Source organism: Epinephelus fuscoguttatus, linkage group LG23 (assembly GCF_011397635.1).
Source record: "Epinephelus fuscoguttatus linkage group LG23, E.fuscoguttatus.final_Chr_v1".
NCBI lineage: Eukaryota > Metazoa > Chordata > Actinopteri > Perciformes > Serranidae > Epinephelus > Epinephelus fuscoguttatus.
Genome location: NC_064774.1, coordinates 33104547 through 33119373, shown reverse-complemented (window position 1 = coordinate 33119373; position 14827 = coordinate 33104547). Strand labels below are relative to the sequence as shown.

General features: G+C 41.1%; 1 protein-coding gene across 2 annotated transcripts in view; it reads right to left on the bottom strand.

The window, feature by feature from the left end:
- Positions 1-5485: 5485 nt before the first annotated feature.
- Positions 5486-14827, bottom strand: part of aco1 (aconitase 1, soluble) — a 37223-nt gene continuing 27881 nt past the window's right edge. For both annotated transcript variants that reach the window (XM_049568819.1, XM_049568818.1), the window contains exons 17-21: positions 13117-13259; positions 12766-12913; positions 11635-11757; positions 10711-10896; positions 5486-10619 (exon numbers count right to left, since the gene is read on the bottom strand). In XM_049568819.1, the coding sequence (XP_049424776.1) occupies positions 10503-10619; positions 10711-10896; positions 11635-11757; positions 12766-12913; positions 13117-13259 (717 nt within the window). In that variant the 3' untranslated portion in view covers positions 5486-10502. The remainder of the gene's footprint in view (positions 10620-10710; positions 10897-11634; positions 11758-12765; positions 12914-13116; positions 13260-14827) is intronic.

Below are 14827 nucleotides of genomic sequence, written 5' to 3'. Positions count from 1 at the left end.
AAATTCTCTTTTCCCCTCTGAAATTTCACTTTTCTGGATTTGGAATCCATAGCTAACCTAGCTAGGGAGCCACTGCTCTTGAGGTTTGGCAAAAGTTGGAGTTGACGAAACAATTTTTTTGTATTTGATGCATGGCTGCATAATTTAGGCCTACAACGATGATAAACGGAAATTAAAATGCTTAAAAAAAGCCATTATATGTTTCAATATGATTTTTTTTTCAAAGCCACAGGGAGCCACTGAAAAACAGCCACAGAGCCACATCTGGCACCAGATGTCTCGATTACTGCTCCCACTCTCCTTAATTCACTCCCTAAAGACATCAGAGACTCCCTCTCACTCTCCACCTTCAAGAAATCTCTCAAAACACACCTCTTCAAAACTGCCTAAAACCTCTAAAAGTTGTATTCTTATTCTCCCTCTTTGCAGTCTTTCCCTTCTTATGGATTATTTCATCTTTGTATTGTTTTTTCCGTTGCTTTGATGTTATTTTATGTAAAGTATCCAGAAAAGTGCTATACAAATCCAGTGTATTACTATTATTACCCCAGCAGAAGCCTTTGCTCAGCTGCTGTGGGTACAATCAATGTAAAAAACCATACTGTCTCTATTTCAGTGCTTTCAAAAGTATTAAACAATGGAAAACTAGAAAGTAATATAAAGATTTTGTAGGCTATGTCAGTGTCAATTGTTTTTGCAAAGTGTTAACAAAATGATAACGTCATAAATGGAGGTGGCTGTGGCTAAGGAGGTAGAGTGGGTTGTCCACCAATCAGAAGAAGCTCCTCCAGTCTGCGTGTCGAAGTATCCTTGAGCAAGATATTAAAATTGCCCAAATTGCTTCCAATCAAATCAATCAGATAAAATCAGGCTTTAATTGTCATCTCACCAACATACAACAGTAATGCTGGTAAAACGAAAGTGTTTGCAGGGGGTGGTTCCAACACTTAATTAATAAATACTAATATCATAAATAGACATCAATAAAATACAATCAAACCCTAAATATCCAGCAATAAATCACAAACTAAAAGTCCAGTATGACACTCACACATCAGCAGTGACCATTTTCAGAAAAAGTGACAATTGGCATTTGGCATTTAAAGTGACCATGTGCAGTCATGTGTAGTATGTATAAGGTACATGGAATGGAGAGTCCAGTTTCACTGTTTAGCATCCTAACAACCTGTGGGAGGAAGCTGTTAAGCAGTCTACTGGCCCTAGACTTGATGCTGCGGGAGCATCTGCCTGATGGCAGCAGTTCAAAGTGCCTGTGGAGAGGGTGTGAAGGATCCCTGATGATGCCCTGGAAGGGGGGAAGTGGCACTCCAATGATCCTCCAATGGGCCTTTTTGTCTGACACATTGCAGCTGGCATACCAGGTGGAAATACAATATGTCACAACGCTCTCAACCACAACTCTGTAGAATGTAGTGAGGATGCTGGTGGGAGGGAAGTTTGTTTTAATTTCCTGAGGAAATGCAGTCTCTGCTGGGCACGCTTCATGACCGTGATGGAAGTCTGGGACCAGAGACCTCATTCTCAGTGCTGCACTAGCCGAGGAACTCAACCACTTCTTCAGCCACCATGCGGGAGACACCACTGCGGGAGAGACCACTGCCCCAGTACCTGCATTACCTACAAACAACCAGGCACTTACTCTGCAGCCATACGAGGTGAGGCGTGCATTCGGCCATATCAACACGTGGAAAGCAGCTGGCCCAAACGGTGTCCCGGGACGTGTCCTCAAAGACTGTGGTATTCTGTGTGAAGACGCTGTGGTATTCACTGACATTTTCAACATATCTCTGTCACAGTGCTCTGTCCCCACCTGTCTTAAAACCTCCACTATTGTGCCACTACCCAAACAGTCTGCAATAACAGGCCTCAATGACTACCGGCCAGTGGCTTTAACACCCATTGTCGTGAAGTGCCTGGTAGAGATTGGTGCTGAAAAACATCAAGGCTGCTCTCCCAAACACACTAGATCCCCATCAGTATGCATACAGACCAAACCGATCAACAGATGGAAAAACCAAGAACATATGCATGGCTGTTGTTTTTGGACTACAGTTCCGCATTCAATACGATCCTTCCAAGCAGACTGTTTCACAAGATGTCCGACCTTGGCCTCCATCATAACATCTGCCTCTGGATACGAGACTTCTTAACCAACCAGCCACAGTCAGTGAGAATGGGCCCCCACCACTTGTCCTCTTTGTCTCTCAGCACAGGAGCCCCACAAGGTTGTGTCCTGAGCCCCTTCCTGTACTCACCTTACACACATGACTGCACAGCCACCCACAACACCAATGTCATCATTAAATTCGCAGATGACACAACAGTGGTGGGCCTGATCAATGAAGGTGATGAGACGGCTTACAGGGAGGAGGTCTGGAGGCTGACTGAGTGGTGTTCAGTAAACAACCTGGCTTTGAACACTAAGAAAACAAAAGAAATGATCGTTGATTTCAGGAGGAAGACAAATGATCATCAGCTGCTGGAGATAAATGGACAAAGTGTGGAGAAGGTGGCAACTTTTAAGTTCCTGGGCACATACCTTTCTGAGGATCTTACGTGGCACACAATACTCACTGCCTGATTGGTAAAGCACAGCAGCGTCTATACTTCCTGAGGGCTCTCAGGAAGCTCAACCTCCCACAACACCTGCTGCTGTCCTTCTACCACTGTTCCGTGGAAAGTGTGCTGACTTATGAGATCCTTGTGTGGTATGGCAGCAGCTCTGCAGCTGATAAAAAGGCCCTGCAGAGGGTTATCAAAGCTGCACAGAAAATAACAAAAACACACCTACCCACCCTGGAAGACATTTTCAACTCCCACTGTCTTCAGAAAACTACTAACATTCTGCAGGATCCATCCCACCCAGCCCATCATCTGTTTGAACTTCTGCCCTCAGGCAGGCGTTACCGGACAGTTAAAACCAGAACCACCAGACTGTTAAACAGCTTTTATTCCAGAGCCATCACCACATTGTACACAAGCCTACAAACCTGAACCCATACCTAACAACACATACACCTCATAAACACAAAGTGCAATAAATGAACCTGTGCAATATAACTGTAAATGTGAATGTATCTATATGTTGGCACTTTTTTTGTATGACTGAGTGACTATGTATGTGTATGGTTGTGTGTAGTATGTATGTATGTATTTTATCTTGCCATTTTTTTTTACTCTTTATTTCTTTTAAATGAGCTCCGTTCTCTGCCTTGGGTTTTGAATTTCATTGTATTCTATACAATGACAATAAAGGAATCTATCTATCTATCTATCTATCTATCTATCTATTCCCTGTACATGTCTTCATTGTCCATGTGGATGTGCCCCACAACTGTGGTGTCATCCACAAACTTGAAAATCTGGTTCCCCTGCTGTCTCGCTACACAGCCATGTTTAAGCAGTGTAAACACCAAAGGGCTTAGTACACAACCTTGAGGGCATCCTGTGCGCAGCATATTGTGTTGGAGGTCATGTTGCCAACTTGGACTGGCTGAGGTCTCTCAGTCAGACAGTCCAGGATACAGAGACAGGTGGTGGTGTTAACGACGAGTTGAAGCAATGTATCTGTTAGTCTCTGGGGAATGATGGTGTTAAACACTGAACTTAAGTCCATGTACAGGATCCTGGTGTAGGTGTGCGGTCCAGGTGAGACAGGACCGAGTGAAGCATGGTGGATATGGTATCCTCCGTGGAAGCCTGGTGTTTCCTGTGCCACTGAGGTGCCCCTGTGGTTGTGGCTGTTCCATCCATGTGTGAGTGTTTAAAAAAACTGAGTAGAGGGTAGCACCTACTATGGCAGCCTCGGCCATGAATGTGTGTGTGTGTGAATGGATGAATGTGATAGTGGAAAAAGCGCTTTAAGTGGTCAGATGACAAGAAAGTCGCTATATAAGTGCAGTCCAATTACCATAAATGAGGTTGTTGTTGAAAATAACTCCATGGTTACAGATGTGTGGGGAGGAATGCAGAGTAGAGTTATCAATAGTGAGGCAGAAGTTGTAAGTGGTTTTGGTGATGGGAGTTCCCATCAGTTGTTGCTAAAAAAAGTGTCAGACAGTGGTGCAAGTAAGTTATGATGCACCCCAGTGCAAGCTATTGTGCAAGTATTGTCTTGACACAAATAAACTAAGCACAAAAAGTAAGGAAATTTGTGTTTGGTTGATTATTTCTTTGTAACAATGCTTCTTGGCAGTCATTCATATACCATTGGAAAGCCTGTTTATTTCCCCTTTAAATGGTGCCACATTTGTAAGGAACATGCAGTTGTGGGATAAGCAGCAGGGCTGAGTATGTGGGTTGCGCCCATGAAAAATTTGGGAAATAAACAGGCTTTCCAACGGTATAAGATTAATTGCCAAGAAGCATTGTTACAACAAAGAAATAATCTACCAAACACAAATTTCCTTGCTTTTTGTGCTTAGTTTAGATACTTGACATTGTACAACATCAACAGGCATACTACCCAGCAATCATCACACATATCTGACAAGACTCTCAAAGAAAGTAGGCCTCTAATCATTTAATTGGATACTTTTTATGGTGTATTTATAGATTTTATAGCTTATATAGAAAAAAAACATATCACTTTGTTTTAGATAGCTACTATTTCAAAAAGAAAATAGAAAACCATGACACATTTAGGTTTGTCTTTTTGAAGACATATAAAGCAAATGGCATCATTTTTAAATTAATAATATTCTTTTTTTTTTTTATAATTTTTATTTGAACACAGGTGTATTTCCAAGGTGGCAATCTGAATCACTTGCAGGGGCCTGATCTCTCTACTGGCCCCTCCACCCCAGGGGCCCCAGTGCAATCACACCCCTGCTGTCAGACCCCCCCCCCCCAGCAGATTTGACTCCATGGCTACTGCTTTTGTATGAAGGTACATCAGAGACAACCAAGCTGACCACAAAGCTCTCATTTCTCCTACCTGTTTAAATATTTGGACTGCAGATAGAGTTGGAGAGTGGTTTAAAAGCTCACTTTATCTCCAAACTTAGGATAATTCTTTGAGGGTAATCTAGGATTGGTGCCAGCAGAGTAAAAACAGCCGGCAGTTCATTTTTTGGAATTTCAGAGCTCTGGGGACTATTTTAAGGCTCATATTCTCCAGTCTGTTAAAAAAAAAGCATTCCAATGTAGTCTCGTAATAGTGTTTGAAGTTCTGCGCAGAAAACCATGATGCACATCTCTAATTTCCCTGTCTTAGAAAAAATACAGTTGGGGCATCAGTACTGCAGTGGATAGTGCCGACGACCCATGTACAGAGGCGATGCCTTGCTGCAGCAGTCGCAGGTTCAACTCCAGCTTGCAACCCTTTGCTGCATGTCAACCCCCACTCTCTTTCTCACCCCATTTCACTCTGTCCTGTTTCAGTAAAGGCAAAAAGCCCCCAAAAAATAATCTTTAAAATAAATAGTTAAAACAAAATCTAAGAACTCAGAAAAAAGGGCAGAAAAAAATTACAAAATTTTTTTTTATTGTTTTCAGTAATCTATGACTTACAGACAATGCATTCACACAGTATAATGAACATGAACATTTGTCAGTCTTCAGAATCAAAATGATTAGTGTTTCAGGATAAAAGGGCAAAAAGACTCAAACAGCTTTAAATCAGGACGATCACATATGCAGTTATTAAGGCAGTCAATAACAAAAACATAAGCAGATTTACAATCAAAGCTTGGAATGAGCGAAGAACAAACACGTATGTTTTCTTGACTGTAAGATGAAGAGAAACATGAAAATGATTATGAATAAGACGACAACCTGAAGAGGAAACAGCTGAACGGTGTGCGATAGAAGGTAACCATTATTGTGATACAGTATTTCACCACAGAGGGTTTCGCTGAAGGAGTAACCACAATAATAGTCTACTCTCAGTCTAGTCAAGCCAAATATCTTCCTTTATGATTCATTGGTCCAGCACCATCAATAATATCATATTATCACCAACATAATCCCTGATGACATCCACACAGGGTCCATGCTGTAGCTTCTCAGGAGCTTTTATCACAAGCTCTTCCACATCAGATAACCAAATGTTTATTTTTTTCTGAGCACTTCAAGAACTTCTTGTCCACATAAAAAAAGCTGATTCTTTAACAATGTTAAGGATAAATTTTAAAATCACTACACAATTCTTGCTTTAAAAGAGGACTTTTGAATTATTACAACATGGGACTTTTTATCATTTTTAACAAGAGATGGGCATTGTTAGGACTTTATTGACACCTCTACTCTTATCGGTCCGGTGGTTTATCTGCTTCTCATTGTCACTGTTAACTACAATTACCAGTAAAGTTGCAGGTAAAGTGGATGCTTTGCACACATCTTCCTCTCGGAAGCACTGAAGATATATACCAGTGGTTCCCAACTGGTCCAGCCACAGGGTCCAGATTTCTCATTAGTCTTTAGTTCAAGGTCCACACAGGTTAATATGTTCAGCGTCATATTTAAGTTATGCCATGACGTCAAGCTAGTTTGCTTTCTCTGTCAAGTAGCTGTCCGTTAGTCACTCACTCTACAGCAGGAAACGGCACTTCAAATTATAAGCTCTGTGCTGGAAATTCATTGTATGTCAAAATAAATTGTGTTTTTTACAAACTTGACATGTTTGCGAGTCACCTGTAGTCTGTTCAAAATGACCCACTTCTGGACCGTGATCTACAAATTGGGAATCACTGATCTATACAATCAGCCCAGGTTAGTGAGATTCGTTTTACCAATTCAGTATTTGACCAAATGTCTTCCCTTCTGTTTCTGAGTTATGATGTTGAATAATGGCCAGAAAAGTGTTTTTGCAGAACATTATGATGTCACAGAGAAGTTGACCATTGATCTTCTGGATACAAAATGTCATCACTTTATCATTTAATCCTATTAGACATTTGTGTGAAACTATGTGTGAATACTATTATCAAATGAATTCTTGAGTTACAGCTCAAAACATTTTGTGAGGTCACAGTGACCTTGACCTTTGACCACCAAATTCTGCTCAGTTCATTTTTGACTCCCAAGTGGACGTTTGTGCAAAATTTGAGGAAAATTCCTTGAGTCATTTTCAAGATACAGCGTTCATAAGAATGAGACGGATACAAGGTCAAAGTGATCTATGACCACCAAAATCTAACCAGTTTATTTCTGAGTCCAAGTGAATGTTTATACCAAATTTGAAGAAATTCCCTCAAGGTGTTCTTTAAATGTTGTGTTTATGACAATGCGACAGATGCAAGGTCACAGTGACCTCTGACCATCACTTGACTTGATCACTTCATCATTTTATCCTATTAAACAATTGTGTGAAAATTTGTTGTGATTAACAAATGAATTATTGAGTTATTGTGAGGTCACAGTGACCCTGACCTTGACCCTAAACCACCAAATTCTAGGAAGTTCATTTTTGAGCCGAAGCGGACTTTTTGTGCCAAATTTGAAAAAATTCCCTCCATTTGTTCTAGAGATACTGGCTTCACAATAATGGGAGGGACGGACGACCTGAAAGCAGAATGCCTCTGGTCACGGCCACTGCCAGCGTGAAGGCATAAAACCAGAATCAACATGAGTGTTAATCCAGCCCTTGGAAGGTGCCACAGGGGAAGAAATGGATGCTTGAGTTCAGTCTCAGACCAAATCTTTAAACAGCTACAGTTAGGTTTCACTCTTATCATAGCAGAACAGTGCACTCTGCATGGCTGCAGATGACGATATGAGCAGCAATTTAAGGCGCTCCGTGGAGTTTTCTTGTTTTCTTCCTGTTTACATTCAGCATTACTCACTAGAGTAGTCTGACATCTACACTGTTTACATCAACCTTCCTCTTCCCTGCTATTGTGTTGCATATCTCAGCAAATCACTGCCACCTGCTGATCAGTAGAGAAGTGTCAAACCATTGGCTGGAATGTGTAACATATCATCTCCTTGTGCTAACAAAATGGGGCACACAAAAAAACATTTTTCTACAGGGCTACTAAAAACTCAACAGGGACCTTTATCTGGCCATGGCAACGAAAGATGTAGGGTGTTGGATACACTCCTCACACTGTCTCGCTATGTTGGATTTCTACTTATGCATCAGAGGTTAACTTTACCTGAAAATTGAATTGAATTGAATTGCTGGCTGCATGTGTCAGAAGTTATGCAGTTTTGTGAGAATACATTGAAGCTACTGTGCCTACTGTGATTGGCTGCTTGTGTTTTCTGATGTCGGCAGAGACACAGTTATCCTTTCCTTTTCAATAACACACATCTCCACGGTAAACCTGCTGTATTATCAGGGAATGAAACTATGTAGATATGGCAACCGAGCGGAATGTTCACTAATGAAATAAGGTGAAACATCTTGCTGATATGAAAGAATGCAAACACTGCGGATACTGCTGGGGAGGACAGAATTTATGACTTGAGATTGACAGGATTACTCTCTGAAGTATCAGTATGTAGTACTCACTGACAGTCTGACATTTTTACTACTTCGTGCTGTCGTACCAATTGGTACCTTCAAGGTACACATCTTTAAACCCAGCTATAGAGCGGCAATGTCATCAAAACTGAAAAAAATAAAGACCCACACTGTAGAGTGGTAGTCCTTTGCCTTGGCTCAGCTCAAACTCAAAACAAAAGTTGTGCCCCCCACCCTCTCAGAGAGCAGCTACCGCGTCTGGCTGTACTAACTTTTTTTTTTATAGAGATGCACCAATTTTCTTGGACGTTTCCGATTTCCAATTTTTTAAGTCTGACCTTCCGATTCTGATTTTGGGTGATACCTATTTTATCTCTTCCTGAAACTGTAATGCCGGGTTTAGACTACAGGATATCAGCCCAATTATAGCCTGACGTGGCGTCATACTGGGTTGGCTCAGATTGTGAACGACAATGAGTGTTGTGTGTGATAATCTATCGTTTTATCTCATGTAGTGTGTCATCATAGACAACAATCAATGCTGCATTTGGAACACCTCACGACATCCCGACATGGCATGTTTCAGTTGTATGCCGACACCCACAAGTTTCTCTTACAGTTTATATCCATGTCTGTGAAAACATGGATACTTCACACACAGATCTATTCAACCAGCACAGTTTCAAGATGAGCGTCACCAATTTAGTATCTGACCAAATACTTCCCCTTCTGTTCCTGAGATATGACCATTAATAATGGCCAGAAAAGTGTTGTTGTTTTTGCAGAACATTATGTCATAGTGAAAGCTGACCTTTGACCTTTGGGATATAAAATGTCATCACTTCATTATTGCATTCCATTAAACCTTTGTGTGAAGCTGTTGTCATTATTTGCAAATGAATTTTGTGCTAAATGTGAAGAAATTCCCTCAAGGTGTTCTTGAGATATCGTGTTCATGAGAATGAGGCAGACAAGGTCACAGTGACCTTGACCTTTGGCCACCAAAATCTAATCGGTTCATTGTTGAGCCCAAGTGGATATTTGTGCCAAATTTGAAGAGATTCCCTGGAGCTGTCTTGAGATATCATGCAGACAGACGAACAGAAACAGAGACAATTTAACATCCCGATGAGTACTGCCATTAGCATCAGGCTAGCAAAGAATGCTATTTCTTCATAATGGAGGATATAAATGAATTAAAATTCACACGTATTGGCAGGGCTTTTATTTACCACAACTGCAGAGGGTATGTATCTTTATAGAAAATTTAACTGTATGTCGTTAATAAAACACTGACAATTAAATACCTTTTACTTTTTCTCCCAAACTGCAGCAGGTTAGAGGATGCTCTCTCACTCAGACTCTAAATAAAAAGTGCTCCGGTTACTGCACAAACCTTTGTATGAATCAAATCCATCTGCAGTATATCCCACTTTGTCTCATGTGTTTCACTTTCCCAAAAGAGAACAGGAGCAACAGATCTATAAATACTCAAAGAAGAAGGTTGGAAAAGTCACTAATGATGGGGCGTGACGAAGCACCTGTATTTGATGAACTGGGAATGGGAATGGGTGGCAGAAGCTGTGACAATAGTTGGTTAGTGTCTGTGCCACTGTGTGTGCGACGTTTAACACTGTGTCATACATGCATGTAAATCTGTTTGGATCAGGATCGTATATATCTGAGACTGACCAGCTGGTCATCGGTTACGACTGAACAAGCTGAAAATTGGCAAATGCTGGCCACCAGCTGATCGATTGATGCATCTCTACTTTCTAACTCTTTAACATCATCTAATCTTGCATATCTTAATTAAATATCCACATCTCATATATATTCCCCCCAGCTTTGCTATGTAAGTAAAACAAGTAGCAGCATTCTCAAAAATGAGAACATAGTGATAACTGTCTGTAAAAGGCTCTTTCCACCGTACATGGACAATGATTGGATTACTTTAGGACGCTATTCTTCTGTCAACCGTTAACATGAACTCACTATGGTGTTGCCATGTTGGACTGTAGCTGAGAGTTACAGGGATGGCACGTTGCTCTCGCTCTGTACTATACTTGGCACGTTAGTTTTCAGACATCTTGCGGATCATGTAGTTGAGGATTCCTCCATGGTGGAAATATGCCAGCTCTACGTCGGTGTCAAACCTCATCCGCGCTTGGAATGTTTTTCCTGTGTCAAGCTGCGAGGGCAGAGAGAGACAACATCAAGTATCACATCACCTCAGCAGTGCAAAGATGTCCCAGTTCTACACTTAAGTGTCTTTAACGAACCTTCACATCTACCATCATCCTAGGTGTGAGCTGCTCGGGGATGACGATGGTGTAGCGCTCTCGGCCGGTCAGTCCCAAGCTGTCAGCAGTGTCTCCTGGGAGATACTCCAGAGGAATCACCCCCATCCCAACCAGGTTACTGCGGTGGATCCGCTCATAGCTCTCTGCCAAAACTGCCTTTATACCCTAAATACAAAAACAAAAAGGTTCAGTCTTGACACTTTTAAACACATCTGACCAAAGCACTAGGGCTGTAAACTTCTGGTCAGTTAGTCGACTGGTTGGTTGTTTAGCTCTTGTTTGACCAAATTCTCAGTAGTTGGAAAATTGCTGGCGCTACTCTAACAAGGTCGCATGTTCCCAGTTGAAAAATGCCAATTACTGTTTAGCGCTCTTCCTTCTCTCCTCTGAAGGGATTTTTTGCCAATATCTGACATGCCATTGTATAACAGCTCATTTGGCCCATAACCGATACCGATATGGAAAATTCTGCAACTTTCTTTTCCAAATGTTCTGACTGAATTTATCAATTCATCTGTATGCTTAACTTTATTTATTTTATTTTATGTATTTTCATTCATGTATCATGGACATACAGACTATTAATTTAAGACCAGCAGTTACAATAAAGCCCAAAATTATGTATTATTATATCACATGCTATCAGCACCTTTGAAAAACTAAATTATACTGCAACCATTTCAGCAGAAAGTCTCATCCACTATTTAAGTCTCTGTTCGTCATATCTCCATGGTAACAAGTTTTCTAACATGCAGAACAAACTGCGTGTTTTTTTGTGTCAAAAAAAAAAACAAAAAAAAAAAACAAACAAACAAAGCATCCCCATCATTCTAATTTTAGCTTAATATTGTTTACAAAATAGTATGTATTTTCTTTAACTGGTTATAAAGAAGTGACCCTCACCAGTAGGAAGGGGCCCTTTGCAGCCCAGTCTCTGGAGCTGCCTGAGCCATATTCCTTCCCTGCGAGGACCAGCAGAGGGGTCTTGGACTGCTGATATCTCTCTGCAGCATCAAACACATCCAGCTGGACAAACAGGGACAAATATACAACAGTTCATGAGAGAGGTCAAGCAAAAGGTCTTTGCTCGAAGCTTGAACAGAAGCAGCATGCATGAGGTTGTATTTACACCAAATCAGCCGTTGCGACAATTCGCTGCAGGGTTGGTGTGGGAGTGTCACTTAAGTGGCCCATTTGTGGGGGAGTGGAGGGGGGGAAACCAATTATTGAAAACCAGCTCCTCAGCGAATATTTGTCTTTGGTAAATAAGTTGTGGCTTAAAAGATCTGTAGAACTCATTTTCCATTATCATTACTGTGGTGGCTTTACTGGGCTGACAAATGTGTACACACACAGTACACACATAGGCCTGTCATGATGACTAGTTTTGCTGGATGATATATTGTCCCAGAAGCAGTGTTTCCCTACCATTATATTAGGAGGGCGCCCCGCCCCCAACAATTATGTTTAGTCCAATGTACATTTCAAATAATTGTTCAGTTGTTGTATTGACTGCTGTCATTAAAAGAAAGACATGAACACCATGATTCCTTTAAATGTTTGTGTCGGTGTCCGTAGAAAGGTCGATAAGTCAATCAATGTTATTAACAACCCTCAATGTTATTTATAGAACTCATTAATATTTAACAATAGAAGTAGACTCTATTACTTGTAACCATGGACTGCAGGTGTCTTTCAGTCTGATCACTGGTTATATGATTGGCCACCACAGTGTGATGTCAGATTGCATTTCTCCAAAAGTCGATTCTGTTTCAGCTTTTCCTCACATTCCACTGGTTCTCCTACAGCCCCAACGCCACAGCCTGGTTACGCTACTCACATTCAAATAAATGGAAGGAGTGGTGTTTTGGCCACTTTTGTTTGGTGTGAATGCAGCCCAAATTTTCATTGTTGTTGACAAAAAGACAACTGATACAAAAGCATTTTCTTGAAATGCAACGATAATTTCTGTCAAACAACACAGCATCTGCATGATAACTGTTAGGAAGTTATAGAGAGGTGTTGTACACTAACCGTTTCTCCAGTTGGCAGGTGAATGGTTTGTGGTGCCTGCTTGTTGAGGAACTTGTTAAAGAGGCGGATATTGGCAAACGTCCCTCTTGCCATGACAGCGTCATTACCGCGACGTGAGCCGTATGAGTTGTAGTCACGGGGACTCAAACTGTTAAAACACAGGAAGTGTGAGGCAGAAAGCTTTCATGGACGTTTGGTATATAGATTTAGATAAAAGCTTATTCTAGGCTATTGCCATTTAGTTAGACTCTATTTAAAGTTCAAATGGCTCATTAAAATTGAACCAAGAGAGAAAACCTGCATAAAGCCAGCACTTAATTGCTTTAAGTTGAAAGCAGTGAGGTGGCTCACCCTCTGTTGGTCAGGTAGCGTGCTGCAGGGCTGTTTCTAGCAATGTTCCCTGCAGGAGAAATGTGGTCAGTGGTGACCGAGTCTCCTAAGTTCAGCAGCACGTAGGCATCATGTATGGACTTGGGTGGCTGCAGGTCCATTGTCTGAATAAAGATATCATGATACAACATACAGTAAAGCCACAGCCAGAATTATTAGCATTATAATAAATAGTTATAAACAGAAGTTTCCATTGTGGTAAAAATAGAAGTACCAGTAGTGGTGGCAGTCAGGGTAATTTTAGTAAAACAAAGTCCAGGGCTGCCAACATTCAAATTAAACATTTAAGCAAAAAGAAAAATACCACTTTCCATTTGCTTATTACAGAAGATGAGAACGGCCACATATTTCTTTTTTTTTTTTTGTGCACTGTTATCTCATGATAACGACTTATTATTTCGTTATCTCGATATAACGGTGGCAAATACCCGCTGGGCACCTAATAGCCGCGGGGGGTTTGACCCCATTTTGCTTATTAAACGCCGGGGCGATTATTTCCTCATTCATTGCCTCAAGGAGGGACAGCCCTGCCTGCAGGGCTGTCCCTCCTTGAGGGACTGTTTGCGCTTTTACGCACGGGTCGGTAGTGAAGTGGCGCACATGACTCGTGCTACAAATGACTCACAATGCTGTCATTGTAAAGACAATAGTCAAAAAATACTTCCTGGCACTCTGGAGATCAGGGTCCGTTTTCACAAAGCTTCCTAGCGCTAAGAGTTGCTCCCAGAGACAAAATTCTAAGAAAATTCTCAGAATTATGATGTTTTCTCAGAACGTATCCTTAAAGTTAAGACTAAGTCCTTGTAAAAAAAAAAAAGCTATTCATGGAGCATCTTAGACTTTTAAGAGACTTAAGAGTTTCTTAATCAGAGGAGAAAATGGTGGAAACACAAAGAGGTCGGAGAAATATTCTCCAAACACTCGGTGGCAGTGAGTCAATGAAATGTCACAAATTAGATCATGCTGGGATAATTCGTGTGGTCAATCTCATTAGAGATATGCATATATTTCACACCTAATATTATAATGCCAGAAATAAAATGATCACAAAACTAAGATATTTGTAAAACTAGAAAAAAGGCAACAGTGCAGCAGTGATGACTTGGGTCTGTTTCAGCCTTCCATCAGAGTGATCACACGAACAATGACAAGACTTTCACAGTCTCATGCTGCAGTGCATTTCATTTCCACTGGGTGTCTACAACTTGCAGGCTCACAAATGGGCGTGTCTTTGACAACCAATCACGTCTGTTAAAAGGGTACTTCATACCTAGCAACAGGGTCAACCACTTCTCTTCACTAAGATAAAAGTTTCTGTCCCTTCCTCACTCAAAGTTACTCTGAGAACTTTCCTAAATCACCCTTAAGCTAGGACTCCTTCCTAAAAATTTTTTAGGCTAAGTTAGGAGCTCTCTGAGAATTCTCTCAGAATGTTTGTGAATACGACCCCAGCTCTTCAGGTGAGAAATAAAGTTTAATTAAGGGCTCTCCACACACGATTTTAAGCTAATGCAGAGGTGGAAGAGGTACAGATCTTTCAGTTAAAGTAGTAATAACTTTGTGTGGTCGTCTGTTGACGAACTGCAGCGCGATGCATCTAGTGCATGCTGGGGCGGCACTTGATATGTGTTACATGACATTGCATGCCACTGTGGTACCGCTGTGTTTTCAG